At 42.1% G+C, this 14,302-nt stretch overlaps 1 protein-coding gene across 1 annotated transcript; it reads right to left on the bottom strand.

Annotated features, from left to right (window-relative positions):
- Window positions 1-1,477: 1,477 nt before the first annotated feature.
- On the bottom strand, window positions 1,478-14,036 carry slc1a8a (solute carrier family 1 member 8a). The gene is given in 11 exon segments (XM_069722437.1): window positions 1,478-2,849; window positions 3,059-3,161; window positions 3,283-3,417; window positions 3,511-3,705; window positions 3,774-4,023; window positions 7,531-7,614; window positions 8,356-8,563; window positions 8,652-8,694; window positions 8,976-9,191; window positions 10,483-10,562; window positions 13,733-14,036. Coding segments are annotated over 11 exon segments (1,722 nt in total). The 5' UTR covers window positions 13,979-14,036; the 3' UTR covers window positions 1,478-2,687.
- Window positions 14,037-14,302: the final 266 nt, after the last annotated feature.

Below are 14,302 nucleotides of genomic sequence, written 5' to 3'. Positions count from 1 at the left end.
CAATAACCCAATTAGTTGCGAAATACATCAACAGTTCCCTTATTTGTACCTGTAATTATTTAAACAGTTTATCAGTTACTTTAATACCTATAGCTCTCAATTTAATCCGTTAGCTGACTGCAGTTTTTAGCTAACTTTTTATCAGTTTTAACCAAACAATTAATGCAGCTATCGAAATGTAGCAACAATTAATACTTAGGTATTTACATAATTTACCCATTACGTAGCTCACATTAACTGTTTTTAAAAAAAATACCAAATTTTAGCGAACTGTAACATTTTTCTATATTTTCCAATTCTTCAGATTCAACATGTCGTTCGGTTGTTTTGAACGTTGATTTCTTTTGTTCTTTCTGTGACGGAGGTTTATGCTAACAGTTTCCCACTGCTGCCAGTCTTCGTGCTAAGCTAAGCTAACGTTGTCTTTTCAAACATACAGTACAAACTATTGTTTGAGAGAATGAATTAATTTTAAATCAACACATTTTTATTTTCAAATATAAATACACATAAATGACAAATGAATTACAGACCATATAAAAAAAATAGACGCGAGTGCAGTTGGTTCTGGTGTGGTTTGATAACGACTTCTACGGTTTGTCGGGTTGATTGAGTGTGTTGGCAGATGAACATTGAGGCTTTATTAAATAAACAGTCGGATTAAGGCAGAAATCGACATTTTCACATTGAACTCTAACTCAAAACGACAGCTAGCTTTAAACAGAACGTTGAAGTGGCACTTCGCCAAAACGTACGAAATATTTGAGTCATCGTAAGTGAGGTTGAGCAGCTGTTTCTGTGGTTGCTTCTAATGTTTGATTCTTAAAACATACAAATAACATTAAAGCCTCTTTATGACACCAAAATAATCTGTCACAGAAATGTAGTCGAGGCATTTGTCAAAATGTTGCATAATAGACAAATAGAAAAATGGCCGCAGCGAGTCAATAATTTAGTTGTTTCATCTGATCGACAGTTGAAAGTCAAAAGACGTTCAATTAAAAAAAAAAAAATTCGCCTCATTTCATGAGATGGAACCAGATAATCATATTTTATATTTTTTGTAGCTGATTTGATCCTTGCAGCGTTATCTACTCATCTTAAAGGAGGTTTTAAATGCAGTTTGAAAAGAAATATGGAAGAAAACTTTGATATTTTTCCATTTAAAAGTGTAAAATTTATGTTAAAATATCAAAAACACTGTTAAGAATTAACAATTTGTGTGAACTGTTAATGGTATTTAAGGGCATTAATGAATTGAAAGTATTTGAAATTTTAGTGTATTTGAGATTTAATAATTCAACAGCACCAAATATTAAAACAAGAGTACGAATTAAATAAAGTGAGTCCATAAATTAGAGCATGAATCACGGGCGTTAGTTTCATAATCTCAGTACACAGATTTGATGTTCTGGAGCAGGAATTCTTATTTCAAGGTAAATTTAAGTGGCCAGAAATCAGTCTGATTATATTTTCCCTCCGAGACTTCTTAAATCTTTCGGAGAAACTCGACCAATCAGGAGGTCACAGCGTCCTTCAGCACTTTGTTTACTTCGCAACATTCAAAAGTCAAAACAACAACAACAAGAAAATAATGCACGTCGACCTCGAAGGAAGCCGGTGAGAGAGCATGCCGATAAACACAGAAGAAGAAGAGCACTTAGATTCAGTCGTCACCTGTGAGGGCGCCGAGCACTGGCCAATCAGATCGCAGCTGCTGTTCCCACCTGAGAGGTAATCGGAGGAGACGTTTGGTCCTTCAGTCGCTCAAACTCCGAAAAAGTTTAGTTGTTTTGCTTTCTTTGTTGTATTTTTAGTAAACGTTAAAAGGTTTTCACGTACGAACAAATGCAAAACGTTTACAAGGAACAGGAAGTGGCGTCATGTTGCCATGGATACCGTGAGCTGCAACGTGTTTTGTATACTTGTTTATGATTTGGAAAATAAAGTTAAAAAAAACAAAAAACTTTTTTATCGTCCGAATGTGTTTTTCTAATGAAGTTTTAAGAGAAACTGATGTTTTGCTCTGAAACTTCTTCAAATCCACGAAATGGGAAAAAAGGCGGGAAACTTTTCGGAGTGATTTCCCGTCTGATCCGATGGAAACTCGACAGGAAGCATCTGATCGGTCGGTCGCTGCTTCATACGATTGACTTCTGAATAAATTATCTTTGGAATGAATCTGGTTTTATGAAACTCAGAGTAGCGTCTGTGATGACATCATTTCCTGTCGACGTCGCAGCGATCAGTCCGTCAGTTTTTGATTTCTAATGAATCCGCGAGATTATCGATCAGATGACAGCTGTCGGTGATCCGCGGAGGAAAACAAACAGGCATCAGAGAACCGAGTTATTACAGGAACATCTGTCAGAACAGATGTTTTTCCTCGTCGTAGCTGTCCTTCAGGTGGCGCCGTCGGACCGGGCGAAGAACCTGCGAGTGCTCCCAGGTGGGTGCTACGTACCCATAATCCTCTGGTGCACATCGGGCTCCTGCTCGTCCCGGTCCGGACGTCCCGCTGAAAATCCTCCGCTGAAATTCAGGTCACGACCCACGTGACCTTTGACCTGTAGATCTCCGAGGTGAGTTGAACCGGAAACAGGAAGTCTGCTGAACGTTCCTGCTCTGATGGCACGAAAAAGTCCGACCGGACCGGGCGGTGTTTATGTAGCTCCGCCCCCTCCCGATCACACCTGGCAGATGTTGTAGTAGACGGTGTGGGTGTGTCTCCGGTCCGCCGAGTCGCCCGTCGTCTCAAACACGGCGTCTCCGTGCGCGTGAGTCTCCGTCATCGGCACGTCCACGCTGTGAGACCTGTTGTGAGGATTCTGCGTCCCGTACGACGTCTGCTGAGAACGAAACCAGGAAGATTCATGTCGTCAGGCCAACGTCAGCGAACGCTGAAATTTGATCTGTTAGATTCAACAGGCATGAATGAAGGAATGAAGTAACATCTCGTCTTTCTTCACTTCCTGTCTGTTGAACAACGGTGATACTCTTCGTCCCTGACAGCTGTCAATCATCCTCGCTCTGGAGTCTGACTGATGTGTTTTTGTACCTTTCCTGTTGCGCTGAGGGGGAAGTCCTTCCGACAGAGGTGGGCGATGATTCCCGCTGCGAGGGCGTCGCCCAGCACGTTGATCATCGTCCGAAACCTGTCGCTACGGAGACGGAGACGAGGGGGCGAGGAGGGACGAGGGGGACGACGGGAGGACGCCGTCAGACCGCAGCGAGACCTCTGAGGAATCTTCCGTTCGTTTCAGAATACGCGACGATACTTACAGGATCCAATCGATGGCCACGATGAGCGTGATGTCATCTGGCGGCAGACCCACTGATGTGAGTACGATCACCATGGTAACCAAGCCGGCCTGAGGGATCCCGGCGGCCCCGATGCTGGCGGCCGTAGCGGTGATGCTGCGAGACGGGATAATTAACACGTGACTGAAACTGAACTGTTTGTTTACTTGTTTACTTTTGGACGTGACCTGTTTGTGTACAAATATTTACCTGATGGTCACCAGCTGGCCGAAGTCCAGCTCGTAGTCGTTGATCTGAGCGATAAAGATGGCCGCCACGGCCTCGTACAGCGCCGTGCCGTCCATGTTGATGGTGGCGCCGACCGGCAGCACGAAGCGGGCGATCTGCCGGTCGACGTGGCAGTTCTCCAGCAGACACTTCATGGTGATGGGCAGCGTGGCCGAGCTGCAGAGAGACGCCGGTCAGAGGACCGAACTTTAACCTGCAGAGGAACCGCGGGGCGCCGGACTCACCTGGAGGAGGTCGCCAGGGCGATGACCATCGCCTGCAGCAGCCCGCGGATGAAGCTGAACGGGTTCTTCCCCGTGAGGACGAAGTAGAAGAGCGGCAGGAGGACGAGTCCGTGCACGAACAGGCCGGCGAGCACGGTGATGCCGTACCAGCCCAGCTTCTTACCCAGCGTGCTCGGGTCCTGCATGTCCAGGATCTTTCCCGCCACCAGGAAGATGATCCCGAACGGGAAGTACCTGAAGGGGGGGCGGAGCCAACAGAGGCTTCATCATTCACACGCAACGAACTGAAACAATCCACCGATAGCTGTAACCTGACTGCACCACAGGCCTGTCAATCAAACAGACACGCCCCCAATTTTATATCCAGTCTGTAGTTTTATATCCAGTCTGTAGTTTTATATCCAGTCTGTAGTTTTATATCCAGTCTGTAGTTTTATATCCAGTCTGTAGTTTTATATCCAGTCTGTGTTTTATATCCAGTCTGTAGTTTTATATCCAGTCTGTAGTTTTATATCCAGTCTGTAGTTTTATATCCAGTCTGTAGTTTTATATCCAGTCTGTAGTTTTATATCCAGTCTGTGTTTTATATCCAGTCTGTAGTTTTATATCCAGTCTGTAGTTTTATATCCAGTCTGTGTTTTATATCCAGTCTGTAGTTTTATATCCAGTCTGTAGTTTTATATCCAGTCTGTAGTTTTATATCCAGTCTGTGTTTTATATCCAGTCTGTGTTTTATATCCAGTCTGTGTTTTATATCCAGTCTGTGTTTTATATCCAGTCTGTAGTTTTATATCCAGTCTGTAGTTTTATATCCAGTCTGTAGTTTTATATCCAGTCTGTAGTTTTATCCATCTGTGTTTTATATCCAGTCTGTAGTTTTATATCCAGTCTGTAGTTTTATATCCAGTCTGTGTTTTTATATCCAGTCTGTATATCCAGTTTTATATCCAGTCTGTGTTTTATATCCAGTCTGTGTTTTATATCCAGTCTGTAGTTTTATATCCAGTCTGTGTTTTTATATCCAGTCTGTGATTTTTATATCCAGTCTGTATCCAGTTTTATATCCAGTCTGTGTTTTATATCCAGTCTGTGTTTTATATCCAGTCTGTGTTTTATATCCAGTCTGTAGTTTTATATCCAGTCTGTAGTTTTATATCCAGTCTGTAGTTTTATATCCAGTCTGTGTTTTATATCCAGTCTGTGTTTTATATCCAGTCTGTAGTTTTATATCCAGTCTGTGTTTTATATCCAGTCTGTGTTTTATATCCAGTCTGTAGTTTTATATCCAGTCTGTAGTTTTATATCCAGTCTGTGTTTTATATCCAGTCTGTAGTTTTATATCCAGTCTGTAGTTTTATATCCAGTCTGTAGTTTTATATCCAGTCTGTAGTTTTATATCCAGTCTGTAGTTTTATATCCAGTCTGTTTTATATTTTATATCCAGTCTGTGTTTTATATCCAGTCTGTAGTTTTATATCCAGTCTGTAGTTTTATATCCAGTCTGTATATCCAGTTTTTATATCCAGTCTGTGTTTTATATCCAGTCTGTAGTTTTATATCCAGTCTGTAGTTTTATATCCAGTCTGTAGTTTTATATCCAGTCTGTAGTTTTATATCCAGTCTGTAGTTTTATATCCAGTCTGTAGTTTTATATCCAGTCTGTAGTTTTATATCCAGTCTGTAGTTTTATATCCAGTCTGTAGTTTTATATCCAGTCTGTAGTTTTATATCCAGTCTGTGTTTTATATCCAGTCTGTAGTTTTATATCCAGTCTGTAGTTTTATATCCAGTCTGTGTTTTATATCCAGTCTGTGTTTTATATCCAGTCTGTGTTTTATATCCAGTCTGTAGTTTTATATCCAGTCTGTAGTTTTATATCCAGTCTGTGTTTTATATCCAGTCTGTAGTTTTATATCCAGTCTGTGTTTTATATCCAGTCTGTAGTTTTATATCCAGTCTGTAGTTTTATATCCAGTCTGTGTTTTATATCCAGTCTGTGTTTTATATCCAGTCTGTGTTTTATATCCAGTCTGTGTTTTTATATCCAGTCTGTAGTTTTATATCCAGTCTGTGTTTTATATCCAGTCTTTTATATCCAGTCTGTAGTTTTATATCCAGTCTGTAGTTTTATATCCAGTCTGTAGTTTTATATCCAGTCTGTAGTTTTATATCCAGTCTGTGGTTTTATATCCAGTCTGTAGTTTTATATCCAGTCTGTGTTTTATATCCAGTCTGTGATATATATCCAGTCTGTAGTTTTATATCCAGTCTGTGTTTTATATCCAGTCTGTGTTTTATATCCAGTCTGTGTTTTATATCCAGTCTGTAGTTTTATATCCAGTCTGTGTTTTATATCCAGTCTGTAGTTTTATATCCAGTCTGTAGTTTTATATACAGTCTGTAGTTTTATATCCAGTCTGTAGTTTTATATCCAGTCTGTAGTTTTATATACAGTCTATGTTTTACATCCGGTCTGTGTTTTATATCCAGTCTGTGTTTTATATCCAGTCTGTGTTTTATATCCAGTCTGTGGTTGTATATCCAGTCTGTGTTTTATATCCAGTCTGTATCCAGTTTTTTATATCCAGTCTGTGTTTTATATCCATCCAGTCTGTAGTTTTATATCCAGTCTGTAGTTTTATATCCAGTCTGTAGTTTTATATCCAGTCTGTGTTTTATATCCAGTCTGTAGTTTTATATCCAGTCTGTAGTTTTATATCCAGTCTGTGTTTTATATCCAGTCTGTTTTATATCCAGTCTGTGTTTTATATCCAGTCTGTGTTTTATATCCAGTCTGTGTTTTATATCCAGTCTGTAGTTTTATATCCAGTCTGTGTTTTATATCCAGTCTGTAGTTTTATATCCAGTCTGTGTTTTATATCCAGTCTGTGTTTTATATCCAGTCTGTGTTTTATATCCAGTCTGTAGTTTTATATCCAGTCTGTAGTTTTATATCCAGTCTGTGTTTTATATCCAGTCTGTAGTTTTATATCCAGTCTGTGTTTTATATCCAGTCTTGTTTTATATCCAGTCTGTAGTTTTATATCCAGTCTGTGTTTTATATCCAGTCTGTAGTTTTATATCCAGTCTGTGTTTTATATCCAGTTTTTTTATATCCAGTCTGTGTTTTATATCCAGTCTGTAGTTTTATATCCAGTCTGTAGTTTTATATCCAGTCTGTGTTTTATATCCAGTCTGTGTTTTATATCCAGTCTGTAGTTTTATATCCAGTCTGTAGTTTTATATCCAGTCTGTAGTTTTATATCCAGTCTGTGTTTTATATCCAGTCTGTAGTTTTATATCCAGTCTGTAGTTTTATATCCAGTCTGTGTTTTATATCCAGTCTGTGTTTTATATCCAGTCTGTAGTTTTATATCCAGTCTGTGTTTTATATCCAGTCTGTAGTTTTATATCCAGTCTGTAGTTTTATATCCAGTCTGTAGTTTTATATCCAGTCTGTAGTTTTATATCCAGTCTGTGTTTTATATCCAGTCTGTAGTTTTATATCCAGTCTGTAGTTTTATATCCAGTCTGTAGTTTTATATCCAGTCTGTGTTTTATATCCAGTCTGTAGTTTTATATCCAGTCTGTAGTTTTATATCCAGTCTGTAGTTTTATATCCAGTCTGTAGTTTTATATCCAGTCTGTAGTTTTATATCCAGTCTGTAGTTTTATATCCAGTCTGTAGTTTTATATCCAGTCTGTAGTTTTATATCCAGTCTGTGTTTTATATCCAGTCTGTGTTTTATATCCAGTCTGTGTTTTATATCCAGTCAGTCGATGCACTGACACACGTTGACCAGCGGAGCTCCTCGTTCTCCCATCCTGCCTAGCAGCAGACCTGTAACACACACACACACACACACACACACACACAGACACACACACACACACACACACACACACACACACACACACAGAGACCCACACCCACACACACACACACACACACACACACACAGACCCACACACACACACACACACACACACACACATAGACCCCCCCCACACACACACACACACACATAGACCCCCCCACACACACACACACACAGACACACACACACACACACACACACACACACACACACACACACACACACACACACACACACACACACACACACACACAACACACACACACAACACACACACATACATAGAGAGAGACAGACACACACACACACACACACACACACACACACACACACACACACACACACACACACACACACACACACACACACCTTTCACTTTCTAAACTCCAGAAACTGGTCTCCTCCCGAGCGTTTACAGAGTGTTGTTAAAACATGGCGGTGAACATGATCCTGTCCCAACTTTTCAGAGATGTGTTGCTGCCATCAAATTCAAAATAAGTAAATATTTTTATCAAACAAGAATATTTCTCCTTTTCAACATGTTGTTTTGCGTCTATCTGCAATAAAATATGAGTTCATGTGATTTGCATTCTGTTTTTATTTACATCAGAGATGTGAATGATGGACGGTTCTGGTTCCACCAACCACGCGTTGACCCTCCCCTCCCCCCTCCCACCCTCACACACACACCATCCCCCCCTCACCCATGGTGGCCGAGAAGATGACGATGCCGAGGACGTTCATCTGCTGGCTGCTGCCGGGACTCGTCTTGTACGTGATCTCGGGGGGCGGAGTCAGCTCCAGGTACACCGTCCGCCCTTTGGGTTCGCTGTCGTCGGGGATGACGTAGACGAAGTTGGGCTGGACGGTTCTGGTCGGGATTTTGAGGATGGGGATCAGGTCGGTTTTGTACTGCAGAAACACAGTCAGGGTTCGTTACACGAAGCGAAACGAGGAGCGTTACGAAAAAGCGAGGAACTCTAACGTGGCGTCGTCTCACCTGCTGGAACGTCGCCTCGATCAGGTTGGAGGGAACCATGTTCCTGTGGAGCGCAGAGTCACGGGATCGTTACTCTTTACTAAACAGTTCACAGACGTCACGGTGACGTCACACTGGGCTGGTACCACATAACAGCAGTTTAAGGCATTTCTGCATCAGAGCCGACCTCTAGTGGCACTCGCTGGTATTAAGGCTTCAGGCCTCATGTTTCAGAGCCTGAAGCTACGTCCACTTTTATATAGTTTATGGCCTCCATACAGATCATCCTGGACCCAGAGAGCCCCTCCCCACCCCCGCATCCATTTGACCTTTGACCCCTCTCACCTGATGAGGTCGAGCAAGGCGTCGGCCGAGGTCATGACGGGCCCCCCGCCGAGCCGGTGGCTCTCCATGTCCGTCCCCACGCCGGGTTTGATGATGATGACGAGCACAATGCCGACCACCACGGCGATGAAGGTGGTCCACAGGTAGTAGGTGACGGTGAGGACGCCCATCCGACAACACGCCTTCGACTCCATCGACGACAGACTCGACATTAAACTGCACGGAGGGAGGATGACTGTTAGCCTAGCTTAGCACAAAGACTGGAAGTGAAGGGAAACTGTTAGCCTCACTCAAAAAACAAGAGTCCGCGTCCACAGAGCTGAACTGAAAGAGAAAAGCCATCGCGGAATTTTGTTTGTGTTGAATTGTTTTTTTCAGACTTTGGGATTTTAAATTATTTTCGTTCTAATACATAAAAATAATTTCTCTCACGTTATTTGTTATTTACGTTTGGGGGAAGTTTTAAGTTGTGCTAATTACACTGCAGACGGAGAACGTGAAGTCACGCTGTGATTGTGGAGCAACGCGGTCTCACTGCTCCGTACTTCCATCAATCTGTAACTGTCAACCAAGATGTTGATGAAAATATGTGTCAATCAATACGTTCAGAGTTTTCCTGAACGCAGCACAGTGATTTCATCTGTGATGTCAACAGAGAAATCAACACGTGTTCCTGAGCCCACGCAGTGATTTCCACCACAGAATCATGTCTGTTTTTGAAGCAGGTGGTTTAACAGTGAATGTTTCCCTCAGAAGGTCCCGGTGGAACTCGGTGTTGACAGTCTGACTCTGGGGGACGAATTCACGGTGACACAAAGAAAACCCACCTGGTGTCTCCTGACCTCACACGCCTTCTTTGGTCTTGGACAGCGAAGCTCCACCCCTCTTGAAACGTGATGTCATCAGAACACCTCGCCCGCCTCATCGCTTCATCGCCGGAGACTTTCTGAACATTTCAAGGGTCTCTGATGACCTTTTACAGAGTTTTACACACAAAAACAGTCGTGGAAATCACTGCATGGGCTCAGGAACACTCTGTCAGCGGGGGTGTTGAAAATTCTGTTCCCCAAAATCTGCTGTTTCTCTGCTCCGGTTTCAGGTTTCCACGGTGACATCACGCATGTTCACGTACCAGCGGTCACGTTAACGTGTTGATGAAGAGTTGAAGGTTGTTGCTTCCTGCTTCCTCTGTGTGCGTCACTGTGCTGCGTTCAGGGACACTCTGAATTTACTGATCGACTCGTAAAAGCGTGAACAAATCAGCTGAGTGATGAGAACAAGTTGTTTATTTTGGTGTCGGGCTTCTCAACCGTCCGCGTGCATGTAAACACCTCACGAGACGGAGAACATGAACTCCTCGACATCGTCATGAAGCGTGTGATGAAGCAGCTTGAATCAGTCCGTGATGTCATCGGTTCTCCTCACAGAGCTCCAAACCAACCGAGAAACCGTCCTTTAAGATGCTTCAGGTACCCTGAACTACACGTTTATGAATCAGCGGACCTACCTGGACGTGATGAGAGGGAGGATGAGCATCTTCAGCATCCTCATCAACAGCTCTCCCGGAAAAGAGAAGTAGATTTTGGCCTGCGGAGATGAAAAAAGACGAATAAAATGATCTTATTAGAAGTAAAACAAACAAACAAACAAACAAACATTCAGACTGAGGCGAGTTGAGGCTGCACAGTAAACAAAATTAAGGAAGTAATTCTTTTAATCCATCAGCTCCTGACAGAGAATGACGGCAGGCTGAAGACGGCTGGTCACCATGGCAACACAGTCAATCCCTATAGAAGATAGAGATCGAGATGAAATGAGTAGAACCTTAAAATGTGACGTGTTTTCTATGAAGTTCAGCACAAAGGCCCCAAAATATAAAAGTAAATATAAGTGAAACAATATAAAATATTATTTACGATTATTTATATTTTAAGAAAACGATGTCTCCAAATAAATCCGTCAAATAACGTTTCTTAAAACAAACCAGTTTAATTGCCTTTTTTTCAAAATGAAAGTTGAGCAGAGATCACAGGAGGTTTGTATGTACGACATTTAACCTGTTTCTGGTCTGAATCCTGTTTTAACAACTTGAATTATTATTTTAATTCATACAGAGCTTGTTTGTCTTAAAGTTACATGTGGTGGCGGGGTGTGGTTAGCTCAGCTGCAGGGGGTGGAGAGTGGGAGGAGTGGTTCAGGGAACGGTGCCGGGCCGGTGTAATGAGCACAGCTGAGCTGGAGGTGGACTGATGAGCTCTCCCCTAATAAAGGGGAGCAGGGAGAAGGAGGAGGAGGAGGAGGAGGAGGAGGAAGCGGTTGCACGAGAACATTGGTGTATGGGCCGGGCAAATAAAAAGCATTTTACACCTGAACGTACGGCTGAGCGTGTCGTCTGTGTCCAGGACAGATCCCGGTAGCACCAAGCTTGCTACACTGCATTTTTAGCAAATTGTGTTTTGAATATTCTTAAATACATCTAACGGTTATTTTCTGTAATTGTGAGTTGATTGTGCAGAAAAAACAACAGATTAACATTCAGCTTGTTGTTTGTTTGTTTTTGTCTAATCAGCTTTTAAAACCTTTAAAAACATGTTAAATAGAAAATATTTACATCCGAGAAGCTGCAACCAGAGAATTTGACCCGTCATCAGCCGGCGAGCGTCAGAATGACGTAATTTACTTCAGTGGATATTAAACGTCTGAGCTGAGAGTCGGCTGTGAACTGAGAAGAGATCAGTTCCTCCTGGAAACAACCGGCGCTGTTTAAACAGCTCAAACGCTGCACAGATTACATCACAATCTTTATTTACAGAGTAAGAGATGAATTCCTGTTGGTGTCAACACAGAATTAAATCCATTAAAACAAACTAAGGAAAACGTGCAGCATGAATCAGCGACTTCTTATTTAGACTGATTTTATTTCTAAATAAATACATTTGAGTAAAAGTTCAGGCGTGACAGAGATTAAAGAACAAAACAAAGAGTCAAATGATGTGATGTGACTTTCAGCTCTTGTTTTGGATTTTTGTAATGAAGTAAAAATCCTCTGAAGATGAACTTCCTGTTTACGTGTTTCAGAGCTGAATGTTAAGTGATCCAGAAATGTTGAGCAGTCGATGTCTTGTTAAGACAGTTTGACAAAATATAACTTTACTTCAATACATCTTTGAACTGTTCTGGATTATAAAGACGTTTCTGATTCAGTCATTTGTCGTGAGGAAGACGTCCTGCGTGCGTCTCGTCACACGGACGGATTAATGACGCTGTTAAAGCTCCCCGACCACGTTTTCTACCAGAATAGCGCCGCCTCCAGATAATTAACGCTTCAGTCTCCTTCACGTTTCCTGGAAACGTTTTGAAGAGAAACTTCAACACAGGAACTTCTCAGAGAAATGAGTCCTCAGAGGAGGAAACAATGTTGTAATGATCCAGTTTATTGATCTACTTCTGTGATTAATGATAAATCATTTCAAATGGAGAAACAAAGAACTGATGTTTAATCTGGTAGCAAACCGACTGAAATTAAACTTCATTATTTAGAAGAAATTAGCATAGAAATACATTTGATTTGGTTCCTTCAAAAATTGTAGCGACCAAAAAGAAGTGAACTATCTTTTCATATTTGTCTGACTGAAGTTTCTTTATTATCTTATTTTACGACATGCTAACGTCTGATGGCGTTTACGAGTGTTTCATTCATTATTAACTGTATTTCATGCTAACGTTGGCAGCCCACATCAGAGATAACATAATGAAGATATAAATAAAAATGTAATGAAAAGAAATATAACTATCTTTTCTAAAATTCATAACAAAGAATTAAAACAACTTTGTTTGCAGTTTTACTGACATCTCTTTAAAAAATGGAAAAAATACTTTTTAGGCTGCAATTTGTTTTTGTCTTTATTGTAATACTGCAAATTCCACTGCATTTAACTGCCGTCCGTGTGAACGCTGCCCTCTGGTGGCGTTTCCTCTCTCTGACCCAGAACCTTCGGAGAGCTTCGAGTTCACGTTTTTTTTTCACGTAACTTGCTTTTACAGAAATAACTGGAGATAAGTGGAAGTTCATTTTTTGTTGAATGGTAATTTTACATATCGGAACGTTAGCTACATTTCTTTGTAATTTAATAACTATCAGAGAAATACTGTCTCTGTGGCTTCTAGACGCCCTCCACCTTGCTGTTGCCTAGCAACGGTATTCTCACCATCACCCATCCCGTAACAGGACCTACGAACCACGAGCTCGCGAGGCGGAATCGGTTGTAAACAAACTGACAGATTGAGTTTGACGACAAAAATAAGTCCAAAGTGAGGAGAGTTCAAAAATGTTACATGTTCGAACTAGTTGGTAAAATTTGGAAGAAGAATTTAGTTGATTGCAAAATGTTACGTTTTGAACTTCAAAGAATGTGCGAAACAAAACGTATAAAACCAGAGATGTTGAAGGAGCTGAGACGGACAGCTGTCTACTGACATCACATTTACTGGAACGTATGAACGCAGCAGCTGAAAGTTAAAGAAGGTGCGAAGAAGACGTTTTAAAGAAAAAGTCTTCAACAGGAAGGTGGAAGAGAATCTGACGGAGTTTAAATATTACGTGAGAATACCGATTAAAGAAAGTGTGACATGGTCGGTGAAACCCTGACGGGACCTCTGAAGACGTTTTAAAGCAGGTGAATCCTGATGTGAGAATCTAAAGGGAAGTTTGAATAAGGAAGCTGCTGTTTTAAATGCTGTTTAAGATGAAGTCGTACCTGCGTGGACAGGTGAGTTCCTCTCAGCATGAAGCCCAGCGTGCAGCCGGTGACCACGGCGACGATCGACAGCGTCAGCAGCGCGTTCCTCCGACAGAAATCCCTGATGGTCTGTCGCAGGTCCTTCTTCCCCCGCAGGAAAGTCTTCACTCCGTCCCCCATCGTCCTCCCTTCGTCTCCTGCGGCTTGTGAACTGTTCTCTGATGGCGCCTCCTCCCCGCCGCTCGGTAACAGCACCTCATCCATGCCGTCCAAATTGGTGGGTTTGTGCGTGCGGCTGGCAGCCTGACAAAGACGCGGCCAAACCTTTTTCACCGAAGGATTAAACGATCACCGATCGGAGCAGCGCAGCAGCCAGGCGGACTTACAGGAACTAAGAGGCTTAGAAGGAGGTGGAAGAAAAACCCTCACGCCTTTTGTTTGTGGCATCTGGTCCTGCTGCTGCAGCCGGTCCTATTGTCGTGGCAACAACACTCCTGCTGGCCTATGGGGTCGGGGCAGGGGTTAGGGGAGGGGTCAGGGGTCGGCGGAGGGGTTAGGGGAGGGGTCAGGGGTCGGAGGAGGGGTCAG

This window comes from Brachyistius frenatus, unplaced genomic scaffold, assembly GCF_029030835.1.
Source record: "Brachyistius frenatus isolate BFR_SWC_R1_liver_20210118 unplaced genomic scaffold, ASM2903083v1 Contig_291, whole genome shotgun sequence".
Taxonomy (NCBI): Eukaryota; Metazoa; Chordata; class Actinopteri; family Embiotocidae; genus Brachyistius; species Brachyistius frenatus.
The sequence above is the reverse complement of the archived record's forward strand: the minus strand, read 5'-3'. Positions and strand labels throughout refer to the sequence as shown.